General features: G+C 46.7%; 2 protein-coding genes across 2 annotated transcripts in view; one reads left to right on the top strand and one right to left on the bottom strand.

The window, feature by feature from the left end:
• The first annotated feature begins 3,041 nt into the window (after nucleotides 1-3,041).
• On the top strand, nucleotides 3,042-14,626 carry glrx (glutaredoxin (thioltransferase)). Its single transcript, XM_084316370.1, has 3 exons — nucleotides 3,042-3,373; nucleotides 4,242-4,381; nucleotides 12,590-14,626. The coding sequence occupies exons 1-2, from the start codon at nucleotides 3,167-3,169 to the stop codon at nucleotides 4,353-4,355; spliced, it is 321 nt and encodes a 106-aa protein (XP_084172496.1). The 5' UTR covers nucleotides 3,042-3,166; the 3' UTR covers nucleotides 4,356-4,381; nucleotides 12,590-14,626.
• The window catches only part of rhobtb3 (Rho related BTB domain containing 3), a gene marked incomplete at its 5' end in the record, with an annotated part of 189,879 nt that continues 174,615 nt past the window's right edge, over nucleotides 12,598-27,861 (bottom strand). The window contains one exon of the mRNA XM_084315621.1: nucleotides 12,598-12,798. Coding sequence (XP_084171747.1) covers nucleotides 12,680-12,798 — 119 coding nt within the window. The 3' untranslated portion in view covers nucleotides 12,598-12,679. The remainder of the gene's footprint in view (nucleotides 12,799-27,861) is intronic.

Genomic DNA, 27,861 nt, shown 5'->3' with positions numbered 1-27,861 from the left:
TTTGGTCTCTTACATATCTCGATGTGATATATCAAGAAATATCTACAGCAAGAATTCTGGGTCTCAACGAATCCAAAATGTCAATGTGGGTAGAAGTGGTGGAGAGAATAAAAGCTAGCTTATAATGGTAGTGTCTGGTTAGGAGTGAGGGATAATGGAGGTACTATCCAAGGAGGGGTCCGGGAGGGGGGGGTTCGAGCTGGAGCATATGTGTGTAGGGTTTTAGAAAATAGGTATTAGGGGTATGTCCTATATAAGCATTTGTATAATTGTTAATTTCGCTGGATATACACTGTATACAGTTAAAATATTATTATAGACTTTTTTTTTGTCTTGTTTCTGTACTTGCATGTAATTTTAACCACCTTGACTGTTAGTTTCATTATGCATTATGTGTTGAGTACTGACTTTTAATAATTTTTGTTTTGCAATAATAATAAAAAAAAATAAAAAAAACATGAACGATATTTACCCTTTAGTTACATATAGACAAACAAACAATACATTAAACTAAGAATATATTACGACAAATATACTCAATCGGAAAGTAGTAACACCTGGATAACAAAAACTCCTTATTTTGGAGGGGGTCTTCCTGGAAACTTAATTAAGGTTTTTCAAAACACCTACTTTTATTTCAACGCTTTCCCAGTATGCCAAATAATCGATATCAGCAATAATATTTTATAATGAAGTTATTCCATGAAATCATTTTAAGCTACATTTATCTAGTATCGTTTAACAAAAGAAATATTGAAGCATAATGTGATACAAGTCGTAGCTCTGACACTATTATTACTATGTTATTACAAAGGCCTTAGGAGAAACAATCCACTTAGAAAAGAAAATCACAACAACCTTTTAATAAAAAATACATATATGACCACATTTTGGCGTTAAAGGCCCTCTCTTCGTTCTATCAGTCTAAAGGCCTCATTTTGGTTGATTATGTCATTTATTTCATCAGTGATTCAATCAGCGATTTTAACCTGCCTAGCAAACTCATCTGGCAAAAACAAATGCATATTTTTAGCAGAGAAAGTGTTTGTTGACTTGTAGTCGTAGACATGAGACATTTGACATAAAAACATTTAAATGAGACAAATTATATTTCTAGAAATAGATGATAACTTACTAGCATGAATAGAATGATTTTACAACTTAAGTATAAGATAAGTAATGTATCATCATTTGGAACAATATGCAATATCCTTGATGAAGGGCGTATAACATTAGTGGGGCTAATCAATATGTTTTCTGTTTGAATGGATTACATAAAGAGATATGAATCCCAAAATGTTATTCTCCTACTAAATGTGTTTACCTACATTATGTATATGTATGTGTTTACCTACAGTATGTATACCTATGTATGTGTTTACCTACAGTATGTATACCTATGTATGTGTTTACCTACAGTATGTATACCTATGTATGTGTTTACCTACAGTATGTATACCTATGTATGTGTTTACCTACATTATGTATACCTATGCTATGTATGCTAGGCTGCTCAACGAACAATAAACACTATACAACAACCATCAAATGCACACAGCACACACATCCACACGCACACACTCACTTTAAACAAACAACACACTGCAGCACCCACTCTCCACACTTTAGATCACATAAACACACTTTATATTTATTGATAAAGGATTTGCACTACAACTCGTACACCTTACTGTAAATTGTACCTAAATTGTACCTCATCCCATTTCTACTTTGCACTATATAGTATTGTATATTAGTACACTGCATAGTATATTGTATATTATATGGTAACTCAGTTACTTCTATTCTGCATCGAACATTGTACATTATGTCTATACTGAACACTGTGACCTAATTTTTTACTTCTAATTTACATGCTATACTATTTTATTTCATACTTATCTTGTCTAGCACAGTCTCTGGGGCGTAACAGTAAGAAGCATTTTGTATAAAAGTATTCTGTACTTCTGTATGACAACTATTAAAGAAACTTGAACTATGTGTTTACCTACATTATGTATACCTATGCTATGTATGTGTTTACCTACATTATGTATACCTACAGTATGTGTGTGTTTACCATCTATACCCACACTATGCACATATAGAGATAATTTAAAGAGATAATTGATAATTGAGATAATTGAAATTGATGGGATTTGGTGGATTATATTAATATGTACTGTTGGACTGTGGTAATTCCATGTACGAATAAATAAATGATGATGATGATGATGATGATCTCAAGTGACTACTTGGTCAAATAAAGGTTAAATAAAAATAAAAATATGTATTTCCACTTCATTCTTGCTTATTCTGTGTCAGAAAGATAACATTTTCCTTAAAGGGGGATTTTAGCCCTGCGGTACCCTACTGTATGTGTCACATGGAGTCAGTACAAAATGCTCACTTGTTAGGACACTTAGTCTTCACAAGAGAGGATACTTGTTAATTATGGGATTTAGGGAATTCATTAAATTAAATGTGTAATTAATCATTGTATATGTTTTGTCCAACATATTGTTCAATGAACTACTGAAACTGTCTCTGCAGCATTTCTACACCTTTACCCTCATTGTGATGCAAGGATTTATGATGCAAACTGCCAGCAAGCACTCATTGATGTTTACCAGGAATTCCAAGTCAGCAGCTTATATTCTTCCAAGGCATGTCAATATACATACTCATCTTTCTGTGTAGCTGAAGATAAAGGTGTCAAGTTACCACATATTGCACCATGATAGGATTAGTGACATCACACATGCAAATAAGTACAGAGAAGATCTCCCTCTCAAAGAACTACCTCCAAGAGGAGATAAACCATAAATAACTATCTGTATAGAGGAGTTAAACACATTTGTGAGTGGAGGGGATCTTTAATTAACCCAGTCTGTATCATTGTATAATACTATTATTATTATTATTATTATTATTATTATTATTATTATTATTATTATACAAGTTCGTGCACTGCCTCTTTAAGAAGTGGGACGTCCCTCCCGGAAGACCCGCCTCCTATTAGAATAACGGAAGTCTCTCAGTCGTACATCTAATTGATTCACGACACACAACAATAACATTCTTTGTTCATGATTCCTAGAGACAGTTAAGTGTCTAATTTAACTCGTTATTTCGTCATTACTTGAACTACAGAAAAAGAAAAAAAATGGCGCAGGAATTCGTGGAAAGCAAACTGAGGGGAGACATGGTGGTGGTCTTCATGAAGCCGACCTGCTCCTATTGTCATATGGCTCAGCAGGTTCTGTCCAAGTTCACATTTAAACCTGGACATCTACAGTGTGTGGACATCAGCGGCAGGACCGACATGAACAGCATGCAGGACTACTTCCTGGAGATCACCGGGGCTCGTACGGTGAGGACGAGATCACATGACTGGTCGGGCTGCAGCAGCTTTCATTGTTTAGATTAGATACCATTAGATTAGATTAGATTAGATTAGATTACAATGTATTGTCATCACTCATCATCATCATACAGTACAACGAAAATAGGTTTGGCATCCAAACAGAGTGTGCATATGTAACAGTAAAGTGCAATAGTAATATACAATATACCTGATTAAACTGGATATAACGCATTATAAATGAGTACTACTGAGTAATAGTGCTAATTGATTGATTGATTGATTGATTGAAAAACTTTATTAACAGATTGCAGAATGGGTACAGTACAGTACAGCTCAATACACACAATTGTTAAGGGGATGCAGACCAGAGAAAGACTTTCGTCTTGTTTACATCAGGGTCCCCCATTTTCAATTCATCATGACATTTATGATATACACAGTACTGTATAATCAGATGCATTTATGTACAGTTGTAGTATTATGTACAGTGATACAGGTATAAAGACAGTATGGTAGTAAGTCATACAGGCTAGCAGCATAACTAGTAAGGGATATGTACAGATATAGATATCTACAGATATGTGCAGATATATAGTAGCTACTATATGTAACAAGGTTTATATGCAGGTATGTACAGACAGATGTGGATAGATACTGTATACGGTAAGAATACAAATAATAAATATATATATATACAGTATATATACAGCATTATTATACTGAATAATAAAACAATATTAGTTAGGTAGTGGTCTTAGGGTGAACTACGACCGCTAGAGGGGTGGAGAAACGGACCGCCCGTCAGACAGACGGAGCTCTAGAGCTGCTGGTCGCAGCTGATGATGATGATGATGGTGATGGTGTGTTGCTACAGGTGCCCCGGGTGTTCATCGGTGAGGAGTGTGTGGGGGGGGGCAGCGACGTGGCCGAACTGGACCAGAACGGCCAACTGGAAGACATGCTGCAGTCCATCGGAGCGCTGCAGTGACACGCCGCACTCCCATTGGCTCCCAGGTATGACCTCACACTCGCGTAACACTCCCATTGGCCGCCGTGTGTGTTGACGGGCGGATCTTTGGGTTAAAAGATGGTTTGGGAGGCGTGATTTTTTTCTGTAGCCTATGTGTGCGAAGACGCTCTCTGATTGGCTAGCCACATACAGCGAAGACCCTCTCTGATTGGTTTAGCACCGAAGGGTCTCTTCCGCCTTGTACATATATATTCTCTGCTTCAAAGTGGTTATGCTTTGGCCCTCTTTCGAAGTGGGTTATGCTTAGAGTTAGGGTTAGGGTTAAGGTTAAGGTTAGGGTTAAGGTTAAGGTTAGGGTTCGTTAGGCGGAAGAGACCCTTCGGCGCTAAACCAATCAGAGAGCGTCTTCGCACACATAGGCTACGTTTAAAAATCACGCGTTTGGGAGTTGTCTTCTCTAGAAAGACGTATGATGAGAAAGCTCCACCCCCTTCTGCTCCATCGAGTACATTTAGTAGTTTTACTGATTTCTCGACGTAAACCCACCAATTTACATCGTCTAGCAACCGTCTAACTTCCAGCCACTTCCTGGGTCCTTTTTTATAGACCTTCTCACATTTGACAACATCAACGTTGTAAATGGCCCCCAGAGTGTTTCCTGTTGCAGTGTTTACTGACATCAACCGCTGACAAGAAATACACTTGGGCCTGAGCGGTTCCCCTAACGACGCAGGTTGTTCCCTAGCAACACAAGCTTCTCCCTAGTAGCAACATAATTCCACACGATGGACTGGTAATGGACTGCATTTGTATTATCTCTTTTATCCAAAGCGCTTTGCAATTTTGTTCCTCACATTTTACCCACTCACACACCGACAACGGAGGTAACCATGCAAGGTGCCGACCTCCTCATCGGGAGCAGTTAGGGGTTAAGTGTCATGCTCAAGGACACTTCGACACGCTGCCCGGGAGGAGCGGGAATCGAACCGGGAACCTCCATATTACCAGACGACTGCTCTACCTCCCGAGCCACTGTCTCATGCACACGCACATGCACACAAATACAGTGTGTATTTGTGTGTGCATGTGCGTGTACATGAGACAGTGTATATAGTATATAAAGGTGTTGTTTACCCGAGTACTACTTTGCTCAGCCTGACCAACAAACGGGTGAGAGAGTGTGGTGAGTTTGTTTGCTGTAGCCAACAGAAAGGTCTGGTTCAATCACTGGGGGTTTCCATCAGAACAGTGAGGTTGCAGTAATCATGCCCTCAGTGAGTTCACATCAGTGAGTTCACAGTTTGAGTCATCTGGTGTTTTCCTCCAGAAAAATAGGCAAAGGTGGTTTAAAGTGAAGGTGGAGTGCAGGCCGTGCTGTTTGGATCAGCCTGTAGACGAGGCTGCTTCGCTACAACATCTGATAGAGTGAAATAGTTACTAGAATCTCAGCTGCTAAACTGACCAGAGAGATTTCATGAAGGGAGACAATTAACTCACTTTAATTTCCTGTAAAGCTTCACAAGGTGTGGGTATATACTGACCCCAGTCCAGTCCCAGACCAGACCCAGTCCAGTCCCAGACCCAGTCCAGTTCAGACCCAGTCCAGACCAGTACAGACCAGTCCAGACCAGTCCAGAGTAGACCAGACCCAGTCCAGACCAGTCCAGACCCAGTCCCAGACCAGTCCCAGACCAGACCAGTCCCAGTCCAGTTCCAGACCAGTCCCAGACCAGTTCCAGACCAGTCCCATACCAGTTCCAGAGCAGTCCAGTTCCAGAGCAGTCCAAACCAGTCCAGACTATACAGTAACAGTACCAGACCAGTCCAGACTAGACCAGTCCCAGATCCCACTGAACCCCAACAGGAGGTGAAGGATTCTGTCAGAATACCTCATTATTTCCGTGCCGTAGGACTCAAAAAGTAAATATTGGATGTTTCTAAGGTGAAGGTGTCCTGAACATTCTGTGAGCCGAGGTTGTTCTGACCTGTAGATACAGTGTAAAAGGATTTTCTCTCAGACGTGTCCAGCATTCACGATGAGAGCCAACTGTGCAAGCTTCAGCCGGGTTGGAAATGGGAACTATTCCCTTTTCATCACGTGATAATCTTCCCCCTCATGCAGTATCTTCTTCTGCCACAGGGGACATGGAGGGACGGCTTATAGCTTATCCGCAACAGTAAGTTACTTCCGGGGTAGGCCTGATTGGCCCCGACAGGCACGTGACGCGCAACTTTCTCTGGCGGAGCGTAGCGGCAGAGCGGAGCTCATTATATGCCAGTAACCGCCCCCTAATTCAGTATCCAGAAATAGCTCAATTGGCAAGACTGCATGGCTGTGGATCCTACGGCTCGTTGCTGGCGAGTTCGATTCCCTTCAATTTATTTATTTATTTATTTTTTTAACGTGCATTCGCATTCTTTCGCCGTTTCATTTCGCCGTTTCAGTTTAGGCATTGTTTCGGAGTTGGTTAAGGTTAGGCATTGTTTCGGAGTTGCTTAAGGTTAGAAGGGTTAAGTTTAGGCGCTGTTAAGGAGCTGGTTAAGGTTAGAGTTTGACTTAGAGAATGGCAATCTTTTTTAACGTGCATTCATTTCGCCGGTTAAGTTTAGGCATTGTTTCGGAGTTGGTTAAGGTTAGGCATTGTTTCGGAGTTGCTTAAGGTTAGAAGGGTTAAGTTTAGGCGCTGTTAAGGAGCTGGTTAAGGTTAGAGTTTGTGTTAGAGAATGGCAATAGACAGCCTATTTCCGCGCGACAGCTCTCAGCAGCCTCGTTGCGCGTCCTGAGTTTGCCGCGTCACGTGCCTGTCGGGGCCAATCAGGCCTACCCCGGAAGTAACTTACTGTTGCGGAACAGTTACAGGCGGAGGGACGCTGGTCTGGCTCACTGCTCACCACTAATGAATACTCTCTCTTAGGCACCGTGGCTGCAGCTCCGGAGACATCCTCTAGGTGGCGCACCGTGCATACTCACTGGTAGACACACATTACTTTGGTTGTTGTCGGCTGTGAAAGTGAACGAGCACAGAGGATGTGGACGAAAAGGAGGATGAAGGAGAGAGAAGTCGACCCCACAGGCAGGTCATAAAGTATGAAGACTAGAACCTGTGTGCTTTTATTACTGTCTAAATCAATAGAGAGGGAGGGAGAGGGGGGAGAGAGAGAGGGATAGGGAGAGAGAGAGGGATAGGGAGAGAGAGAGGTATAGAGAGAGGGAGGGAGAGGAGGGGGAGAGAGGGAGGGAGAGAGAGGGGGATAGGGAGAGAGAAGGAGAGAGAGAGAGCACTGAGACGAGAGAGTGTTGGGCTTGGCGACAGAGAGAGGCCTAAAATAACCTTGTAACACACTGTGTAACATGGCTAACAGGACAGTATAATATACTGTGTAACGTGGCTAACAGGACAGTATAACACACTGTGTAACGTGGCTAACAGGACAGTATAATATACTGTGTAACGTGGCTAACAGGACAGTATAATACACTGTGTAACGTGGCTAACAGGACAGTATAACACTGTGTAACGTGGCTAACAGGACAGTATAACACACTGTGTAACGTGGCTAACAGGACAGTATAATACACTGTGTAACGTGGCTAACAGGACAGTATAACACACTGTGTAACGTGGCTAACACGACAGTATAATATACTGTGTAACGTGGCTAACAGGACAGTATAACACACTGTGTAACGTGGCTAACAGGACAGTATATCTGCACAAACATCCGTATGGTGTGACTCACGTATTTGGTTGGCAGGAGAAAACCTATTTTGGTTGAACTTCACTAAATGGAGTTGAATGTAACCGGCACACGGACATCTTGGTCGCGGCACGGCTCGTGGTTTCATCCAGACTGTGAAACCGAGTGGCGGCACACATCACCAAAACCTCACCGCGGTCCACAAGCAGGAAGACGGGTCTCTATAATGAAGCCACTGATGAGATTATGGTCAGATCAGATTGGCATGTTTAGCAAGCAGTGGGGGGGGGGGGGGGGGAGTGAGGCCCTGATCGAAAATATCTGGAATGATCCTTTTAAAGTATCAAGAGTAAAAGTACTAGACTATAAGTATGAAGCTCACCTAAACTGGAAGTAAAGTTCAAGGACCTATGCAGAGAGATAAATGCATGTTCTGATGTTTTGTCTCATTTCCTCCTACACACACATACACAAATAGATATACACATGCCCTTTTGATTTGACCACTGTGAGTAGCATAGATGTTTGCTAGGGGAATTTGGGTTTCTTCATCGAGTGCTTCTCCTTATTATTAGGGCCCAAGTATCTTGTGTTTTATTATAAATAGGAGGATTTGGTTCTGGGTGGAGGGAAGCCTGGTCTGGCTTTTCAGGGTGGTCTTCCTGGGTATTGGGTCACCACCCTCCTCTCTTCCCTCTTCTCAGTCCTCAGAATAAAGTGAGTAGCATAGATGTGTGGCGAGGGGATTGGGTTTCTTCATTGAGCGCTTATCCTTATAAATGGTAAATGGTGCATTTATATAGCACATTTATCCACCACATTTATTCCTCACACATTCACACACCAACGGAAGAGGCAACCATGCAAGGTGCCAACCTACTCATCGGGAGCAATTGGGGGTTAAGTGTCTTGCTCAAGGACACTTCGACACGGTGCCTGGGAGCAGCGGGAATTGAACCGGGAACCTCCGGATTACCAGACGTCTGCTCTACCTCCCGAGCTACTGACGCCCCTTATCATTAGGGCACAAGTATCTTGTGTTTTATTATAATAGTAAGACGTTGGGCGGTCAGGTGGCGTAGCGGAGATTGCGTTCGTCACCAACACCGGAGACGCTGGATTCGCCTGTTCGAATCCAGCTCACAGCTCCGGCGTTGTCACCAGCTTGGCTGGCCGTTCACACTAATACAATTGGCTGTATTAGAGGGTGGGAAAGCTGGCGGGGTGGGTCCGGGTCGTTGTAAACAGCGACTCCTACAGTTCGGTCGGGGCGCCTGCTCAGCGCGGATAGGATCTAAGGGGGGTAGTGTGATCCTTCCACACGTTACACCCTCTCAGTGAGAGTCCGCGCTGCCAGGTGAAAAGAAGCGGTTGATTGGCTAGACGTGTGTCGGAGGAAGCACGTGATAGCCTCCACTCTCCCAGACCGACTGTGGGGGGTAAGTGCGCAGCGACCAGGAAGGGGATTGGGAATTGGCATAACGACTAACATTGGGATGGGAGAAAATCGGAGGAAAAAGGAGGGGGAAAAAGATCAAAAAAAAATTAAAATAATAGTAAGACGTTTACAAAATGCAAAACATATGCATAAACTGACCGTCTTCAGGATGTGATAGGCAGCAGTTATATGAATATGTTTTGAATAGAATATGTCACTAAAGGCTAGAGACACCAAATATCAGTTGACAGTAGTGCAACATACACACTCTCACAATAATAACTAATTCTCACATCTTTCATATCATTCAGTTTATTAGGGTGAATGATAATGTGTTAAAATGCGTTGCTCAGCCCTACTGATCTCAACAACACAGTATAGATTCAGGTTTCCACCTTTGTCATAATTTTTTATTAATTTGTTATTCTTTTTTCCTTTTTAAATATATGATCTCTAAATAACTACCAGGTAAATAAAATAAAGACTGTAAAATAAAGTTTTTTCCCAGTTTTCTCTACAAAAAGAAATATAAACATTACAAAAAAAAAGAAAAGAAAAACAGTTGAAGTTCTTCATACAGTACAGGTTACAAAGATAGTTGCAGCACCATGACATAATAACCTCAGCATAGTTCCTCTGGGGTTTTTCATTAGAGCCAGGTAAAGACATGTTTGTTCACCTTCAGTCATTCTCCACCTAATCGCTACCAAAGACTGGGTATATAAGTGTGTATGTGTGTGTGTGTCTATTTGTGTGAATGGGTGTGTGTGTGTGTGTGTGTGTGTGTGAGAGCGCAAATGTCTGTGTGTGTGTGTGTGTGTGTGTACGTGGTGGTTCAAGGGGATTATATTAGTCCAAAACAGATAAAAGGTTCATCATCAGTTCAAATCATCCAGCTACAGGGAATAAAGTGATTCAGAGACTGAACATGATTAAATGATGAAAAATAATTAGTATTCAAGGATTTTCTCCTGTAGATTCCGTGTAAGAAGCACTCTGTCTCACCGCAGTACACTTAACGTGTTCTTCGATTCAAAACCACCTCCGGGATGAATTGATAATTGAGGCGACCCTCGTTTTAAACAGACGGAGACCCCAAGAGTCTCACGCGGTCGTAAATCACGTCCTGCCCCCCCCCCCCCCGACACTTATTGATGTGGAATTATAGATCTGAAATACCCTGGCCACGTGCGATACAACTGTAATTGAACTTGGCCCGTCCCTGTACGCTAAATTGAATTCCTGTCACATATTGCTTATGAAAATGCTGTCGCCGTCGTTACCGATTTGGTTGACACGGAGCACGCGCCGCCGCCCGCCTCGATGTACCAGACTGTCCGAGTGTCCAGCAGCTGGTTGATCGGTTTATTTGGTGACTTTCTTCAACCGGTCGCGTCGTGAGAATGACGTTTTTTTTTTACATTTGTCTTAATGTTTTCTCCTAAAACTAGTGTAAATAAGTGTTGCCGTTCTTATTAGGGATGCACCGATCCGATATTGATATCGGCCCCGATATGGCTAAAATAGCTAGATTGGGTACCGGAGACAATTATCTTTTTTTATATATATATATATTTTTTTGTATAAATACTTTTCTTTTTGTTATTTCATTTGAATAATAAATAACAATTCAGTACATTTATATCTATGTGTTAATTTGTTACATTTTGTTTCACTAAGTTAGGAAAGTAATGTTTTAAGTCAAGCCTGATGTTGCCTTGCACAAAAGAATGATCCCAGTCTCTTCCACACAGTGAGGCATACGGTTTATTAATTGAACAATGGGTATCGGATCGGTACTCGGTATCGGCCGAACCCAAAGCCCAGGTATCGGTATCGGGACTGAAAAAGTCGGATTGGTGCATCCCTAGTTCTTATCTTAGGGACATTGCTACCAGCTAGCTACAACAGAGGCCTTTCAGGGACTGTCTGTGTACTTCTCTTTCTTCCAACAGGGCTGCCCGTAACCACCGGCAACCCCTTTTGAAAGAAAACGCCTCATTCCTACGCAGCGGTGGAGCAGGCTAACACCGGAGGAGCGTGATGTTACTGTTCCACTGTGACTTGTTGATGGGATCCAGTAATAAGGCGGATTCCTGACATTCTTGTTGATATACTTCTCGCATAGCGAACCTTTTGACGGAGAACTACACACATATTCCACTCGAGGCCTCTCTCTGTTCCAAATGTCAAGGTGTCCCATTGAGGAGTCTCAACAACACACACCAACCAACCACCCCGTGACATCTTTAGAACCACGACGGTGCGGCGTGCGGGCCAGGGTTTGATTTGAGACGGTTCTGTGTCCAGCATGGATAGAAAGATACACAGTGTGTCAAGTACAGAAGACAAAAGAGTCCAACACACTTTAATACAGTTCTGTTTGTTTACCCTGAAACCACCATTACACAGTATATATATATCGGAGCGCCAGTGAAAATGTCTGCTCCTGTATTTTAACCCTTTCACTGCGACAATACACAGAAGGTTGACCCTTTCACTGCCACACGGCAGCAGGTTAACCCTTTCACTGCCACGCTACAGAAGGTTAACCCTTTGCTATCACAGTAGTGTGATAGTAAAGGGTTAACCTTCTGTAGTGTGGCAGTGAAAGGGTTAAATGATCCCACTGGGGTTTTTACTGCACAGAGGCTGCGAATCCACCCTCGTCAGAAGAGAGATGAGCCTGAAATATCCGCGGCACTTTGCCGTCGACGTCGATCTTCCGTGTCGAAATCCACGCTTTTGTGTTTCTCCGCCTACATTTGACGCCCTCCGGCCGCCTTGGAATTCGCATAAGGTTTTAAAGAATCCGTTGTTTTGTACTATTCAGTCATTTTGCCCACGATGGAAGAGTCATTAGGATCAAGGACACAGAGTTCATTCCTTTCTCCGTTTCCTCTCCTTGGGGGTGGCGGGGGGGGGGGGTGTCACAGTGCATCATCACAGTAGAGGGTGTCATCACTCGTCGACGCCCTCCCATTGGCTGGGGCCTCGGTGATCTCTCCCTCAGCGTCTCTGGTCTCTTCACGACACAGAGCCTCATTCAACAGCAGTGTCTAACAGCTCTGTATCTTGTCTCTCCCCCCCCCCCCCCCCCCCCCCCTTTGTGTAGTCTCACCCCTCTCATCTCCCGCAGCCCCCACCTCCCCCCTCCACCCCCCTCCCGTGTGTCCGCAGGCAGGGCGAGGCGTCTGGTCACGGGTCACATGACGACACAGCGGGACTTGCGTAGCTTGCGCCTCCGCTGCTGGTACTCGCTGAGCTCCTGGAGGTATCCCCTGGATGGCCAGCGCAGCCTCTCCACGTGCTCCCGCTCCTCCTCTGAAACACACACACACGCACGTACACACACACACACACACACACGCACGCACACACACGCACACGCACACACATGCACACACGCACATGCACACACGTGTGAGAGTAACCTCCGACAATGATCACCACTGTAGAACATAATCTCTTGACTAACGTTACGTATGTTTGATGTTATTACGGCAATATCCACTGTAGCCACACTAACCTACTTCCCTTCGCGAGGGATGCACTGATACTGGCATCAGATATCGAGCCGATACCAGGGTAGATATGGGGCTGATACCAGGTTAGATATGGGGCTGATACCAGGTTAGATATGGGGCTGATACCAGGTTAGATATGGGGCTGATACCAGGGTAGATATGGGGCTGATACCAGGTTAGATATGGGGCTGATACCAGGTTAGATATCGAGCTGATACCAGGTTAGATATGGGGCTGATACCAGGGTAGATATGGGGCTGATACCAGGGTAGATATGGGGCTGATACCAGGGTAGATATGGGGCTGATACCAGGGTAGATATGGGGCTGATACCAGGTTAGATATGGGGCTGATACCAGGGTAGATATGGGGCTGATACCAGGGTAGATATCGAGCTGATACCAGGGTAGATATGGGGCTGATACCAGGTTAGATATGGGGCTGATACCAGGGTAGATATGGGGCTGATACCAGGTTAGATATGGGGCTGATACCAGGGTAGATATCGAGCTGATACCAGGTTAGATATGGGGCTGATACCAGGGTAGATATGGGGCTGATACCAGGGTAGATATGGGGCTGATACCAGGTTAGATATCGAGCTGATACCAGGTTAGATATCGAGCTGATACCAGGTTAGATATGGGGCTGATACCAGGGTAGATATGGGGCTGATACCAGGGTAGATATGGGGCTGATACCAGGGTAGATATGGGGCTGATACCAGGGTAGATATGGGGCTGATACCAGGTTAGATATGGGGCTGATACCAGGGTAGATATCGAGCTGATACCAGGGTAAAGCAGGGTAGATATGGGGCTGATACCAGGGTAGATATCGAGCTGATACCAGGGTAAAGCAGGGTAGATATGGGGCTGATACCAGGGTAAAGCAGGGTAGATATGGGGCTGATACCTGGGTAAAGCAGGGTAGATATGGGGCTGATACCAGGGTAAAGCAGGGTAGATATGGGGCTGATACCAGGTTAGATATCGAGCTGATACCAGGTTAGATATGGGGCTGATACCTGGGTAAAGCAGGGTAGATATGGGGCTGATACCAGGGTAAAGCAGGGTAGATATGGGGCTGATACCAGGGTAAAGCAGGGTAGATATGGGGCTGATACCTGGGTAAAGCAGGGTAGATATGGGGCTGATACCAGGGTAAAGCAGGGTAGATATGGGGCTGATACCAGGGTAAAGCAGGGTAGATATGGGGCTGATACCAGGGTAAAGCAGGGTAGATATGGGGCTGATACCAGGGTAAAGCAGGGTAGATATGGGGCTGATACCAGGGTAAAGCAGGGTAGATCCCTACTCGGTATCAGCTGAGAAGGTCGTATCAGTGCATCCCTACTGCTTCCCTATCTCCTCTCTCCTCTCTCCTCCCTCCTCCCTCCTCCCTCCTCTCTCCTCTCTCCTCTCTCCTCTCTCCTCTCTCCTCCCTCCTCTCTCCTCTCTCCTCCCTCCTCTCTTCACAACCCGCCTGCTCCCCTTCTTTGTTTACATTGTCGACCCGAGGGCCCAGCGTTGATTTAGTCTCAGCTCAGCCTTTCACTTCAGCCGCCCTTCAGGACCCGTCCGCTTGACCTTAAAGGAGTCTTCTTGTCTGTGACTAATGACTAATGAGGATAATAAACATGTTAATGGTACTAACCTGAGCAATGTGCTTATTAATCATGTTTTAATGAACCTGTCGTCATGTGTGTGACTGTGTACTGTATCTGCTCTCAGCACGGCGTACTAAAAAAAGGCCATAAAGGAGGAAAGGGTGATAATCGGCGAGCGTACCGTCACAACGGAACAATGAAACGTAAATGACACGTCGTTATTTAGAGGGTCTCGCTTGTGGGAATCCGCTGTTGGATAGACGAGGAGAGAGTGCGACCACAGCACAGAGCTTGGCTTATCTCCAGATATTTCTAAGCGTTATTGATTACGGTAGGGGTTATCGACCAATGCGACTTGACGAATGCCACGGTTTGTGTTTTACACAGATTCCGTACGCCGTCGTACATCTGTGACGAGGCACTACGCCGGTCACATCACGTGAGACCGTGAAGTGTTTTCATATAACTGCATTTATATAACTATTCTATTCTAGCTTTAACAATCCTGATTCCTGAGCCTATTATATTCAAAAGGAAGATATTGATTTACATACCGTATGTATATGTATAATTGTATCTCCTGTGCTGGCACAAGCACTAACAATAGCTTTTGAGTGGAGAGATAACACGTAATAACATATGGAGATATACTAAAAATATATTTATCATTTTATGCCGGTAAAACATTTCTCTGGCTGTTTTTTTTTATTTAATTTTTTTTATCTAAAGCCAAAACGTTAATTTTCAGCATTTAACTACAGGCATAGATAAATTGTATGTAATGATAAACAATGTGATAGTAACTTGTGGGTGTTATTATTATTTCAAGATAATAAAGTAGCTATAATGAGTCAATAGAGGAAGATGACTCAGCATACTCATGTACAGTAGGCATCCACACACTACACAGCATTTACAGACATACATAAACGTCATGGCTCATCTCCTACTGTGGGTATTCAGTGGGTGGTGTCAGAGAGGCAACTACCCATGAGAACTAAGGATAGTAGTATTGCACTTGAAAAACATGTAAATAATTTTGAAATGTTCAATTGTAAATTGAATCAATTGTTGTTGTTTTTTCTGGTAAATGAATTGTTTAGATTAATAGACTAATCGATAAAATAATCAACGGATTAATCCATAAGTTAGTTGCAGCCCTATATATATATGTATTGTCTTCACAACACAACTCCAACATGAGCTGTTCAGAGTTGAAAAGCAAGAAGTATCAGTGTTTCTAGTGGAATTATTTGTAGCTTCAAAACAATCGTGCTTTTTCTTATTATGTAATTATATCTTATTAAGACACATTTTAAAGTAAAATCCAAGTTAAAGCAGGATAAATATTCTTAAAGGTACTATAGGTAATAATACAAAGAATATATATATAATACATCCACAGAGCTTATATAAATGTGCAAAATAAAAGTATTGATTTTCCCCGCCCAAAAATATTGTTTAATGAATTTATCATTTAAATCATTTTGGCGGGTCCTAAATGTATGTTGTTGTTTACATGTTGCAGGCATGTATCTCCTCCCTACTTCCCATTTCACCATGTGGAATGCACCTTAAAATAGCACCTTTAAATACAATCAACAATTGTGTTATAATGGATGTTCACTGAATTCCAAGTTTCATACTCAATTAATCTTTGAGATATTGCTCTATATCTAAAACTGTGGGGAAATGGAGTGTGTAACACCTGTCTCTATGCCTGTTCGTCACAGCCTGCTAAACAGCTCTGTTTCTAAGCCTGTACATCACAGCCTGCTAAACAGCTCTGTCTCTACGCCTGTACGTCACAGCCTGCTAAACAGCTCTGTCTACGCCTGTACGTCACAGCCTGCTAAACAGCTCTGTCTCTACGCCTGTACAGCCTGCTAAACAGCTCTGTCTCTACGCCTGTACGTCACAGCCTGCTAAACAGCTCTGTCTCTATGCCTGTACAGCCTGCTAAACAGCTCTGTCTCTACGCCTGTACAGCCTGCTAAACAGCTCTGTCTCTACGCCTGTACAGCCTGCTAAACAGCTGTCTCTACACCTGTACGTCACAGCCTGCTAAACACCTCTGTCTCTACGCCTGTACGTCACAGCCTGCCAAACACCTCTGTCTCTAAGCCTGTATGTCACAGCCTGCTAAACAGCTCTGTCTCTACGCCTGTACGTCACAGCCTGCTAAACAGCTCTGTCTCTACGCCTGTACGTCACAGCCTGCTAAACACCTCTGTCTCTACACCTGTACAGCCTGATAAACAGCTCTGTCTCTACGCCTGTACAGCCTGATAAACAGCTCTGTCTCTACGCCTGTACAGCCTGATAAACAGCTCTGTCTCTACGCCTGTACAGCCTGATAAACAGCTCTGTCTCTACGCCTGTACGTCACAGCCTGCCAAACACCTCTGTCTCTAAGCCTGTATGTCACAGCCTGCTAAACAGCTCTGTCTCTACGCCTGTACGTCACAGCCTGCTAAACAGCTCTGTCTACGCCTGTACAGCCTGATAAACAGCTCTGTCTCTACGCCTGTACGTCACAGCCTGCTAAACACCTCTGTCTCTAAGCCTGTACGTCACAGCCTGCTAAACAGCTCTGTCTCTACGCCTGTACGTCACAGCCTGCTAAACAGCTCTGTCTCTACGCCTGTACAGCCTGATAAACAGCTCTGTATCTACGCCTGTACAGCCTGCTAAACAGCTCTGTCTCTACGCCTGTACAGCCTGATAAACAGCTCTGTCTCTACGCCTGTACAGCCTGATAAACAGCTCTGTCTCTACGCCTGTACAGCCTGATAAACAGCTCTGTATCTACGCCTGTACAGCCTGATAAACAGCTGTCTCTACGCCTGTACAGCCTGATAAACAGCTCTGTATCTACGCCTGTACAGCCTGATAAACAGCTCTGTCTCTACGCCTGTACAGCCTGATAAACAGCTCTGTCTCTACGCCTGTACAGCCTGATAAACAGCTCTGTATCTACGCCTGTACATCCTGATAAACAGCTGTGTCTCTACGCCTGTACAGTCTGATAAACAGCTCTGTCTCTACGCCTGTACAGCCTGATAAACAGCTCTGTCTACGCCTGTACAGCCTGATAAACAGCTCTGTCTCTACGCCTGTACATCCTGATAAACAGCTCTGTCTCTACGCCTGTACGTCACAGCCTGCTAAACACCTCTGTCTCTACGCCTGTACAGTCTGATAAACAGCTCTGTCTCTACGCCTGTACAGTCTGATAAACAGCTCTATCTCTACGCCTGTACAGCCTGATAAACAGCTCTGACCAAGAGAGACAAAATCTGTACCAAATACGGACATCCGCAAGCAAATTAGTTAGAAAGAAAATGCTGTTATAACATTGAATTGTGTTTATACAGAGATGATCACAAATAACAAAAAATTACTACAATAATATGATATAATTTATTCAATATTTTAACTCTTTCACTACCACACTACGAAAGGTTAACGCTTTCACTACCACACTACAGAAGGTTAACCCTTTCACTGTCAAAAAGGGTTAACCTTCTGTAGTGTGGTAGTGAAAGGGTTAACCTATAGTGTGGTGGTGAAATGGTTAAGGGAATACAAGTATAGGTAGCAGGTAAATTTACTTCCTGTTTGGACAGATGTTTGCCAGGGGAAGGCAAGCGGAACATTGTCCAACCTTTCTGCGTAGGAGTGTGAGTACACAGCACTGAATTCAGCTGCGTAATTCATCTGGCAACAGTAACCGAGAATAATCACTGTTGTTCTTTCTGTACTTTAGGATTCACATCTGAAAGCATCTTTTGGAAGAAGAACTACAGCAAAGCTAACCTCAGAAATACAGTTAACTAGAACAAGTAGTTCAATTTTTTTTAATGATCATATCCACATATGCAGAGCAATATCAAATTATTACAAAATATAATACAAAATAAAGTCACATGACTGCATAATACACTCAAGTTGTAGTTGAGTTTACTGCAAAAGTTAAAGTGCACACTTGCACATTTTAATAGCTGCCTGCCTGATGAACGTGAACTAGCACTAAATCACTAAATAACCTGCCAGACAGATGTGAACCAGCACTAAATCACTACATAACCTGCCAGACAGACGTGAACCAGCACTAAATCACTACATAACCTGCCAGACAGATGTGAACCAGCACTAAATCACTAAATAACCTGCCAGACAGATGTGAACCAGCACTAAATCACAAAATAACCTGCCAGACAGATGTGAACCAGCACTAAATCACTAAATAACCTGCCAGACAGATGTGAACCAGCACTAAATCACTAAATAACCTGCCAGACAGACGTGAACCAGCACTAAAATCACTACATAACCTGCCAGACAGACGTGAACGATAGGTTATGTAGATAACCTAGTTATATTAGTATTGGCTGAGCTCCCGCTCTGAGCCTTACGAGATACTCTATATCGCCTGTGATACCTAATGTATCTCCCACGAACAAAAACACATGCACCCCACCTGTATGGGGCCCCGCCCCTTATGGTGGCACCACCCATATAATCATGACTCTGGTCATGACACACCCTTCCTCGCCAAAAACCCGTCCCAGGAAAAGATCCCTCAAGAGGGAACTCAGGGCGCGCAGAGCGGGAGCTCAGCCAATACTAATATAACTAGGTTATCTACATAACCTATCGTTATATTTCGTATGGCATCGCTCCCGCTCTGAGCCTTACGAGATAATGGGGAAGAGCGGGTGCGAGACCCGACAGATGTACCCCCTGAGGACCCGTAAGCCCACATCAAGGGGTGCGGGGAGCCCTGTCACCCCATCCTTCCTAACGAAGGGGGGGCGCAGTCAACTCCACCTGAATGCGAACAAGAGGGAGCCAGAACCCCTTGAACACACCGTACAGGCGGAACCACGTGTGACTCAACACACTGCGGCCCATACCCATACACTCCTGCTACCCGACCAAAGGACGGGAAGCAGGAAAGGCCACAGACCCCAGAACCGCCTGGGAGACAGAACCCCCGGTCATGTCCATGAGGAAAAACCTTACAAAGGAGCCCGGGGAGGACCATGAAGCTGCAGCACAGATGGCCTCCACCGAGGCCCCACCCAGGAGAGCGGCAGAGGCAGCCACCCCACGAGTGGAGTGCGCCCTGACGCCCCCAGGGGGATCCTGCCCAGCCAGCGTGTAGCAGAGGGTAACACCCTCGCACAACCAATGGGACAGGTGCTGCTCCGACAGTGCCTTACCAGCACGAGCCCCACCGTAACAGACAAAAAGCTGGTCGGTAACCCTGAAATCCTGAGTACGGCTGAGGTAAATCCCCAAGCACGGACTGGACATGACAGGTGAAGGCCCGCATCTAACTCACCAGTGTGAGGAGGAGGACGAAACGCCTGAACCACAATATCCCGGGAGCGGAAGGAACTCCGGATATTCTCAGGCACGAAAGCAGGATTAGGTCGCAGAGTGACACCGCAATCGGTCCGAAAAGACAGGCACTCTGGATGTACCGAGAGAGCACAGAGCTCACCTACGCGTTTAGCGGAAGTGACAGCCAGAAGGAACGCGGTCCTGAAGGACAGCTGTCCCAACGGCGCCCGCTCGAGCGGCTCAAACGGGGCCAAGGACAACCGACCGAGGACCAATTGAAGATCCCAAGTCGGAGCCAAGGAGCGTTGCACCGGCTTAACGCGTCGAGCGCCAAGCAGGAAACGCTTCACAAGAGGGTGGCTGAACAAGACATCCCCTCAAACCCCCATGATAGGAGGATATAGCTGCTGCATATACCCTCACCGTCGAAGCCGACAGTCTATCAAGGAGAGACTGGAGGTAACTAAGGACAGCAACCAGGGGGCAGGAGACTGAGTCCAGGCCCCCCGCCTTACACCACACTTGGAACATACGTCATCTGCCCGCGTAAGCGCGACAGTGGAGGGAGCATGTGCAGTCCAGATGGTAACACCATCAGGATCAAGAACCTGCGCCCCTCAACGTACCCGTCCCAACAACTGACCTAACAGATGTATGGGGAAGAATCCCTGGCGGCACGGCATCGGTCCCAGACCTGCCTGGCCATGTCCAGACGCAATCCTCACCCGTCAGGATGAGGGCCGCCCCGCGACAGTACACCTGCACCCACATTCTCCCTGCCGGGGATGTGGGGAGCCCTTAGGCCGCGCAGATGGAGGACGCCCATAGCCAGCCGCCCGCCGCCTGGTGCAGACAGGGGGAGCGTACTCCTCCCTGTCTGTCGATACACGACACTGACGTCGTATCGTCCGTCCTGATCAACACCATTTGTGGACCAGAAGGACCGCTTTCAACACCAACACATTGAACGTAGCGTAGACCGGGCAGCATGGTTTGCCAGCTGCCCCCTACTGCGTTGGCCCGACGCATCACCAGCGAGGGAGGCGTCGGTGAAAACGCGACGTGAGACAGCGCCGTAACCGTCCTAGGACGGAACCTCCCGAGCGTGTTGACAACACGCTCCGAGATGGATGCCCATAGCCCTCCAACCGTTGACTGGGAAGAGGAATACTCTACATCCAGTGTACAGCAACCCCAGGCTGGTAGAGACCTGCCTGGTACGAGACCTGACGATCCACCTTGACCGCGAAGGACCAGAACGTCATCAGGGCAGAACACTCCGTAACCCCGGATGACGCAGAGGCCCCAGTGCGGCCTCCACGCACTTGGTGAAGATGCGGGGAGCCAGAGAAAACCGAACGGCAGCCTCTGGTACTCATACGCTAACCCTGCAAAGGAAGCGTAGGTAAGCCCTAGGATGGAAGATCGGGGATGCGCATACGCATCCTACAGGTCTATGGAGGAGAACCAGACCCCCACCTGACAGTGTTCAACAGGTAGGAGACGATCCAAAAAATGCTGAACCTTCCCATGGGACAGGTCCAGCCTGGGTCTTACACCCCTCCCTCCCGACTTCTCGGGCAGAGAACACCGGGAGGAGAACGCCACGACGATGGCTTGCTTCGTCCACAGAGATTGGATCTCGTCGACCAGAGCTGTCCCTGCTGGAGACCCCGACAACAGGGTCTGTACCAAACCTGAAAACGGGTGGGGTTGTGTAAACACAAGTCCCCGCCTCACCATTCTCTCCATCTACCTCGACATATGGTACTGCCGTAGTCATATGTGACGACACTCCCAACGCACCCGCCGTCACGTGGCGCAGGTCCGCCAGGAACTGTAGATAGTTGGCCCGGTCCCCCCCGCTGTGCGAAGACAACCCTGGAATCGTGCGAGGAGCGCGTTCCGTGTCGGAACACCTGACCCTGACACCACCCACGAGGCAATCGCACCCAAGGGGGAACCCCGACAGAAAAAGGGCCTGTCTGATACGGGGGGCTTCCGATCAAAAAAGCCCCCCCACTGAACACCCCTCCAGAACATGCTGAAGGAGTCGTTCTGCAGCCGGACATGCAAGGTGTAAGGCCCCCATGGGTTCCTACACACCGTAGCCCTGCAGTGATATCACTACCACCCCAAACCATGTGAGCTGCGACCACTTGCCAATATTCCAGGAGTGGGAGCACCAACATGATACCTGGCCTGGCGAAGGCGAGGCCGGGGAAGCCCGCACTGTGTGCCTCAAAAGGTTTCGAGCCCCCCTGCTGACAACACTTAAGTTGACAGACGTAACACCAGGCTCAACCAACACAGTTCAAGGTGTGGGAGCCGCTTGACAGCACAACATTCTCACGGACAGACCCAGGCTCAGCCATCAACTGGGTGTCAGCCCCTGTCTCCATGAGAAGCGAAGAATGGGGCCGCATACGCTTCAATGAAGGTTCGCGGCCCGCAGCCAAAGGAGAACGCTCAGAGCCCCGCTTCTGGGGATACCAGAGAGAGGATTGAACCGGGAGCGGGCTGCTCGCGGCAAAATGACGACGGAGTGGTTTACCAACACCGAAATCACCCAAAATGGCCGATCCCTCGGCCGCCAAGACTGTCGGCCTCGCGATACCCTGTCGATTCTCCAACCAGGGCACCACTGGCGGGGGAAACATGGCCGCCTGTCGAGGGCCCCGTCATCGCCGCTGACGAGGCCGTGCTCTCTCTTCTTCTGGCTGCGCGGTGTGAGGCGGTGTAGGGCCTAGGACAATACCGCCCGCGCTCCAGCAGAAGACCAAAATCCCCTGCGGAGAGGGGAACCCTGAGCGGTTATAGCTTGCGGCTGGGTCAAAGCTAATAACGTCAACATCCTCGACGGAGTGGTTTACCAACACCGTGCGCGATGTGTCGACGTCGGCCGGCCCTCAAGGCCCCTCCACCAGACACCATTTCTGTAATAGAAAAAACACCAATTCGAACACAGTTCTAATCGTTGCCAATTCCATACCGTGGCGGTACAAGCCTTAACAGCCCACCAGCCACTCGCCAGGCCGACCCATGGTGTCGGCCGGGCGGGGCATTGTTTCAATATATCAAAAACAAAGGACTGACGTTAACATGGAGCACCAGTGGTGATTGCAAACAGCACCCTCCACTGTGGTGTGGACCATGAAAAGGTTAATGAATAAAAGAGCTAAAACACAAAAACTGTAGAATGAGCAAACCCATACACACAAAGTTTAAGGGGAGACGGACCAGACCCGTCTTCATTCAAAATATTCACAACAGAACACCAGCCCTAGTTTAGCCCATTTACCAAAAAAGGTAAACAAAGCCCCCCCCCCGCACTACTCCCCCAGTATACCGATTGACCGTCAGTATGAATGGTTTGAGAGGAGAGAAAGCTGTAGCAAGACAGACCTTCTCATAGCAGAGTGACAAAATGAAACAATAGCCCCCTACACAGGGCCGCCCCAGGAGATGGGGGGCCCCGCGTCTAAAAACGCACAGGGCCTCACATTTCTCCCAAGCGGCCCTGCCCTTATACTACTGCAGCCTAACGCCAGGCAATGTGGAACCCAAGACAACAATTGCCTGTGCACAGACACGCAACATGTTTACCATGTCGGCTGGACCCATAGCCCCACTACCCGACGCCAACCCAGATGGGAACACCGTTCAACAAACCCCGCCGGAACACAAGGTAAAATACCTGGCTAGGCAACCTAGCCACGGCCTACCCTGTTGTCAACCCATTTACCCGAAAAAGGTAAATAGAACTCAAAACCCCACAACAGCTACCGACTGACCTTCATTGATGAACCGGGCAAGAGGCGGGAGAGTGACAACATCTCACGGCGGAGACATTAAAACAGCATAGCAATTAGCAGTAGTGATAGCATGCGGCAGTAGCGATAGCATGTTAGCATAGCTTTAGATGTTGTAGCAGCACGCCCAAGACAGCTTGGAAACCGTTCCCTGCAGAGAACGTTCACCAAACCATCTTGCCCCTGGCGCCAACACACAACAAGGTTGTGTTAACAACACAAACCAGCATTACTAACACTAATACCCATGCCTGAAGACACAGGGCCTACCTGAGTACAAGCTGGCCCGACAGCCAGCCTTGTACAGCTGAACCTCGATGTGCAGTCATCAAACGAGGAACATCACAGGCCCGTCGTGTCGCCGAAAACATGCGTCGAAGATGCCAGGGGCCAGCAACCTCCGGTAAGCTTCCAACATTATTAATCTTCCTTAATCTTTTCATTCCGCTAGCTCGCATGGTGCATAGCATCCAGTACGCTGGGACGAAAATAGAGGAAGGGTGTGTCATGACCAGAGTCATGATTATATGGGTGGTGCCACCATAAGGGGCGGGGCCCCATACAGGTGGGGTGCATGTGTTTTTGTTCGTGGGAGATACATTAGGTATCACAGGCGATATAGAGTATCTCGTAAGGCTCAGAGCGGGAGCGATGCCATACGAAATATAACCAGCACTAAAATCACTAAATAACCTGCCAGACAGATGTGAACCAGCACTAAAATCACTAAATAACCTGCCAGACAGATGTGAACCAGCACTAAATCACTAAATAACCTGCCAGACAGATGTGAACCAGCACTAAATCACTAAATAACCTGCCAGACAGATGTGAACCAGCACTAAATCACTAAATAACCTGCCAGACAGACGTGAACCAGCACTAAATCACTAAATAACCTGCCAGACAGATGTGAACCAGCACTAAATCACTAAATAACCTGCCAGACAGACGTGAACCAGCACTAAATCACTAAATAACCTGCCAGACAGATGTGAACCAGCACTAAATCACTACATAACCTGCCAGACAGATGTGAACCAGCACTAAAATCACTAAATAACCTGCCAGACAGATGTGAACCAGCACTAAAATCACTACATAACCTGCCAGACAGACGTGAACCAGCACTAAAATCACTAAATAACCTGCCAGACAGATGTGAACCAGCACTAAAATCACTAAATAACCTGCCAGACAGATGTGAACCAGCACTAAATCACTAAATAACCTGCCAGACAGATGTGAACCAGCACTAAATCACTAAATAACCTGCCAGACAGACGTGAACCAGCACTAAATCACTAAATAACCTGCCAGACAGATGTGAACCAGCACTAAATCACTAAATAACCTGCCAGACAGATGTGAACCAGCACTAAATCACTAAATAACCTGCCAGACAGACGTGAACCAGCACTAAATCACTAAATAACCTGACAGACAGATGTGAACCAGCACTAAATCACTAAATAACCTGCCAGACAGATGTGAACCAGCACTAAATCACTAAATAACCTGCCAGACAGACGTGAACCAGCACTAAATCACTAAATAACCTGCCAGACAGATGTGAACTAGCACTAAATCACTAAATAACCTGCCAGACAGATGTGAACCAGCACTAAAATCACTAAATAACCTGCCAGACAGATGTGAACTAGCACTAAATCACTAAATAACCTGCCAGGCAGATGTGAACCAGCACTAAATCACTAAATAACCTGCCAGACAGACGTGAACCAGCACTAAATCACTAAATAACCTGCCAGACAGATGTGAACTAGCACTAAATCACTAAATAACCTGCCAGACAGATGTGAACCAGCACTAAAATCACTAAATAACCTGCCAGACAGATGTGAACTAGCACTAAATCACTAAATAACCTGCCAGACAGATGTGAACCAGCACTAAATCACTAAATAACCTGCCAGACAGATGTGAACCAGCACTAAATCACTACATAACCTGCCAGACAGATGTGAACCAGCACTAAATCACTAAATAACCTGCCAGACAGATGTGAACCAGCACTAAATCACTAAATAACCTGCCAGACAGATGTGAACCAGCACTAAATCACTAAATAACCTGCCAGACAGATGTGAACCAGCACTAAAACACTACATAACCTGCCAGACAGACGTGAACCAGCACTAAAATCACTGAATAATCCTATACTGTATCTAATCTGGTTTCTTCACAGAAAAAAGTGCAAGGACACTTAACTCCTTGTTGTGTGTGCCTTGCGTAATCATAATTAAAACAGTCAACTAAAATTGTATATGGACTTGTTTATGTTGAATGTAGGCCACTTAACAACTTGTCAGAACATGGACTATAGAGAATATCTTATCTATACGTCACAGGAGCATCTCTCAAAGTTCTTGTTCCTTTATTTGATAGACAAAGAAATAGTTGGTCGTTTATGTAGTTCTGTATCGTTAGTGGCTTAGCTTGGCTTCGCCTTCTGCACTATCTCGCGTACGTGCACGCGTACTGAATAAACCACAAATGTACCTCTAATACCAGTATTAGTCTGACCACACCCCTCATCAGCTTACCTTCATAAGCAGGTGTGTGGTCACCTGCTCTCCTCCTTCTCGCTTTCACCACAAGGAAGTGCCTCGGTAGTACCCCACTTGACGTGTCGTTGATAAGTTGAAAAGAGTTGTGACTAGGTTTACATTGTGCCTAACCTTTTTCTTCTCTCACTTGTTTATATAAGAAAAAGGTTTGGGTCATAATGTATTCCGCGGAGAGTAGACCCGCTAGACCTACTCTTCACCACCGATTCTCCATTCCCGCCTCCGTCGTGCGTTCCGGTGCTGGGCTGTTGCCACTCTCGTGGTTGCCGACCCAGCCTGGGAGACTGCCGGTGGATAGTTTTCCTCACCGACGAGCCGAGGGTTCGGAGCCGTCGCTCCGGCGATGGCCTGATCTCGACTCTGGTTCCTCTGTTTCTGGGGAATCGCCCGTTGATGAACGGGGGATTGTCTTAGAGCCAGGGGATTTGCGACGAGAACTTTTTGCGTCTGCTCGCTCACGTCGTCACATGGTGGCGTGCAGACGCGAACGGCCTGGGTTTGGGGAATTGCTGGAGACCAGCGAGGCCGCGTCCGACTCTGGATTTCTGATGGAAACTGAAGACTTCATGGAGGAGGCGGACGGGTTCTTGTATGATGGTCCCGTGGAGGAGAGTATCCCTCCTCCGGAGACCCCGGGGTGGGGGGAAATGGCTCCACGGGGCGCCTTGTTCGAGGATGTCGGGGAACCACCTTGGCCTCATCAACAGGATGCCCTACTGTCGGCCGCATCGGATTGTGGCTCCTTGACCAGTCGCAGCCTGCTGTATGCGAGGGATGCGGGGTCGGTGGAGGAGGGTCCGCAGGGGGAACTGCGGGCCTTGTTTCCCGAGCTCATGGCGGTAGCCGCCGCTGCAAACGGTGTGCCGCTGCCGCAGCCATTGCCTGCTCCTGTCCCTGATGACCTCATAGGCCATCCCTGGCAGCGTCCCCCGGTGAGAGGGGTGGACGTTGTCTACCCATTTTTCCCATCGATGGGGGCCTATGTTCGTCGGGGCCAGGCGGTCTCCAACATCATGGGACTGACTCCCGCCTACGTACCAGTTACGCGGGTGTCGGGGTTGGTCAAAGGTATGGGGGAGGGCGTACCTCGGCTTGACAATCCGATGGCCGCGCTCCTCTGTCCGGATATGGTGTGGGAGCCCCTATGCAAGCCGGTCCTCCAGGGGAGGTCGGCTAGGCGATTGGCTTATTGGGGTGACCAGTCATTTATCGCCGGTACACAGTCGCTGGCTGCGGCCTCTAACATCGCCCACCTGGCTAGATTTGTATCGGGGATAATGACGGGCGGCGCGGATCTGAACGAGGTGAGGTGCGATCAGATCACCCAGGCTGCGGGAGCTGTGCTGCACCTCTCCCAGGTGCTAGCCATAGCCATGGGTAAAGTGCGCGCCCTGGCCACCCTGGGCCAGCGTCACCTTTGGCTGGAGCAGGCTCGTGTACCAGAGAAGAAGAGAGCCCCTCTTCTGACGGCCGACCTCTCCGACGCTGGCCTGTTC

Source organism: Notolepis coatsorum, assembly GCF_963971535.1.
Source record: "Notolepis coatsorum genome assembly, chromosome: 6".
NCBI classification, from domain to species: domain Eukaryota; kingdom Metazoa; phylum Chordata; class Actinopteri; order Aulopiformes; family Paralepididae; genus Notolepis; species Notolepis coatsorum.
The sequence above is the reverse complement of the archived record's forward strand: the minus strand, read 5'-3'. Positions and strand labels throughout refer to the sequence as shown.

Bases quoted from the DNA above. Each gene is read 5' to 3' on its own strand.
- glrx (XM_084316370.1), top strand. From the start codon at position 3,167: ATGGCGCAGGAATTCGTGGAAAGCAAACTGAGGGGAGACATGGTGGTG. The intron at 3,374-4,241 runs GTGAGGACGAGA...GTGTTGCTACAG, and splicing joins AGATCACCGGGGCTCGTACG to GTGCCCCGGGTGTTCATCGG.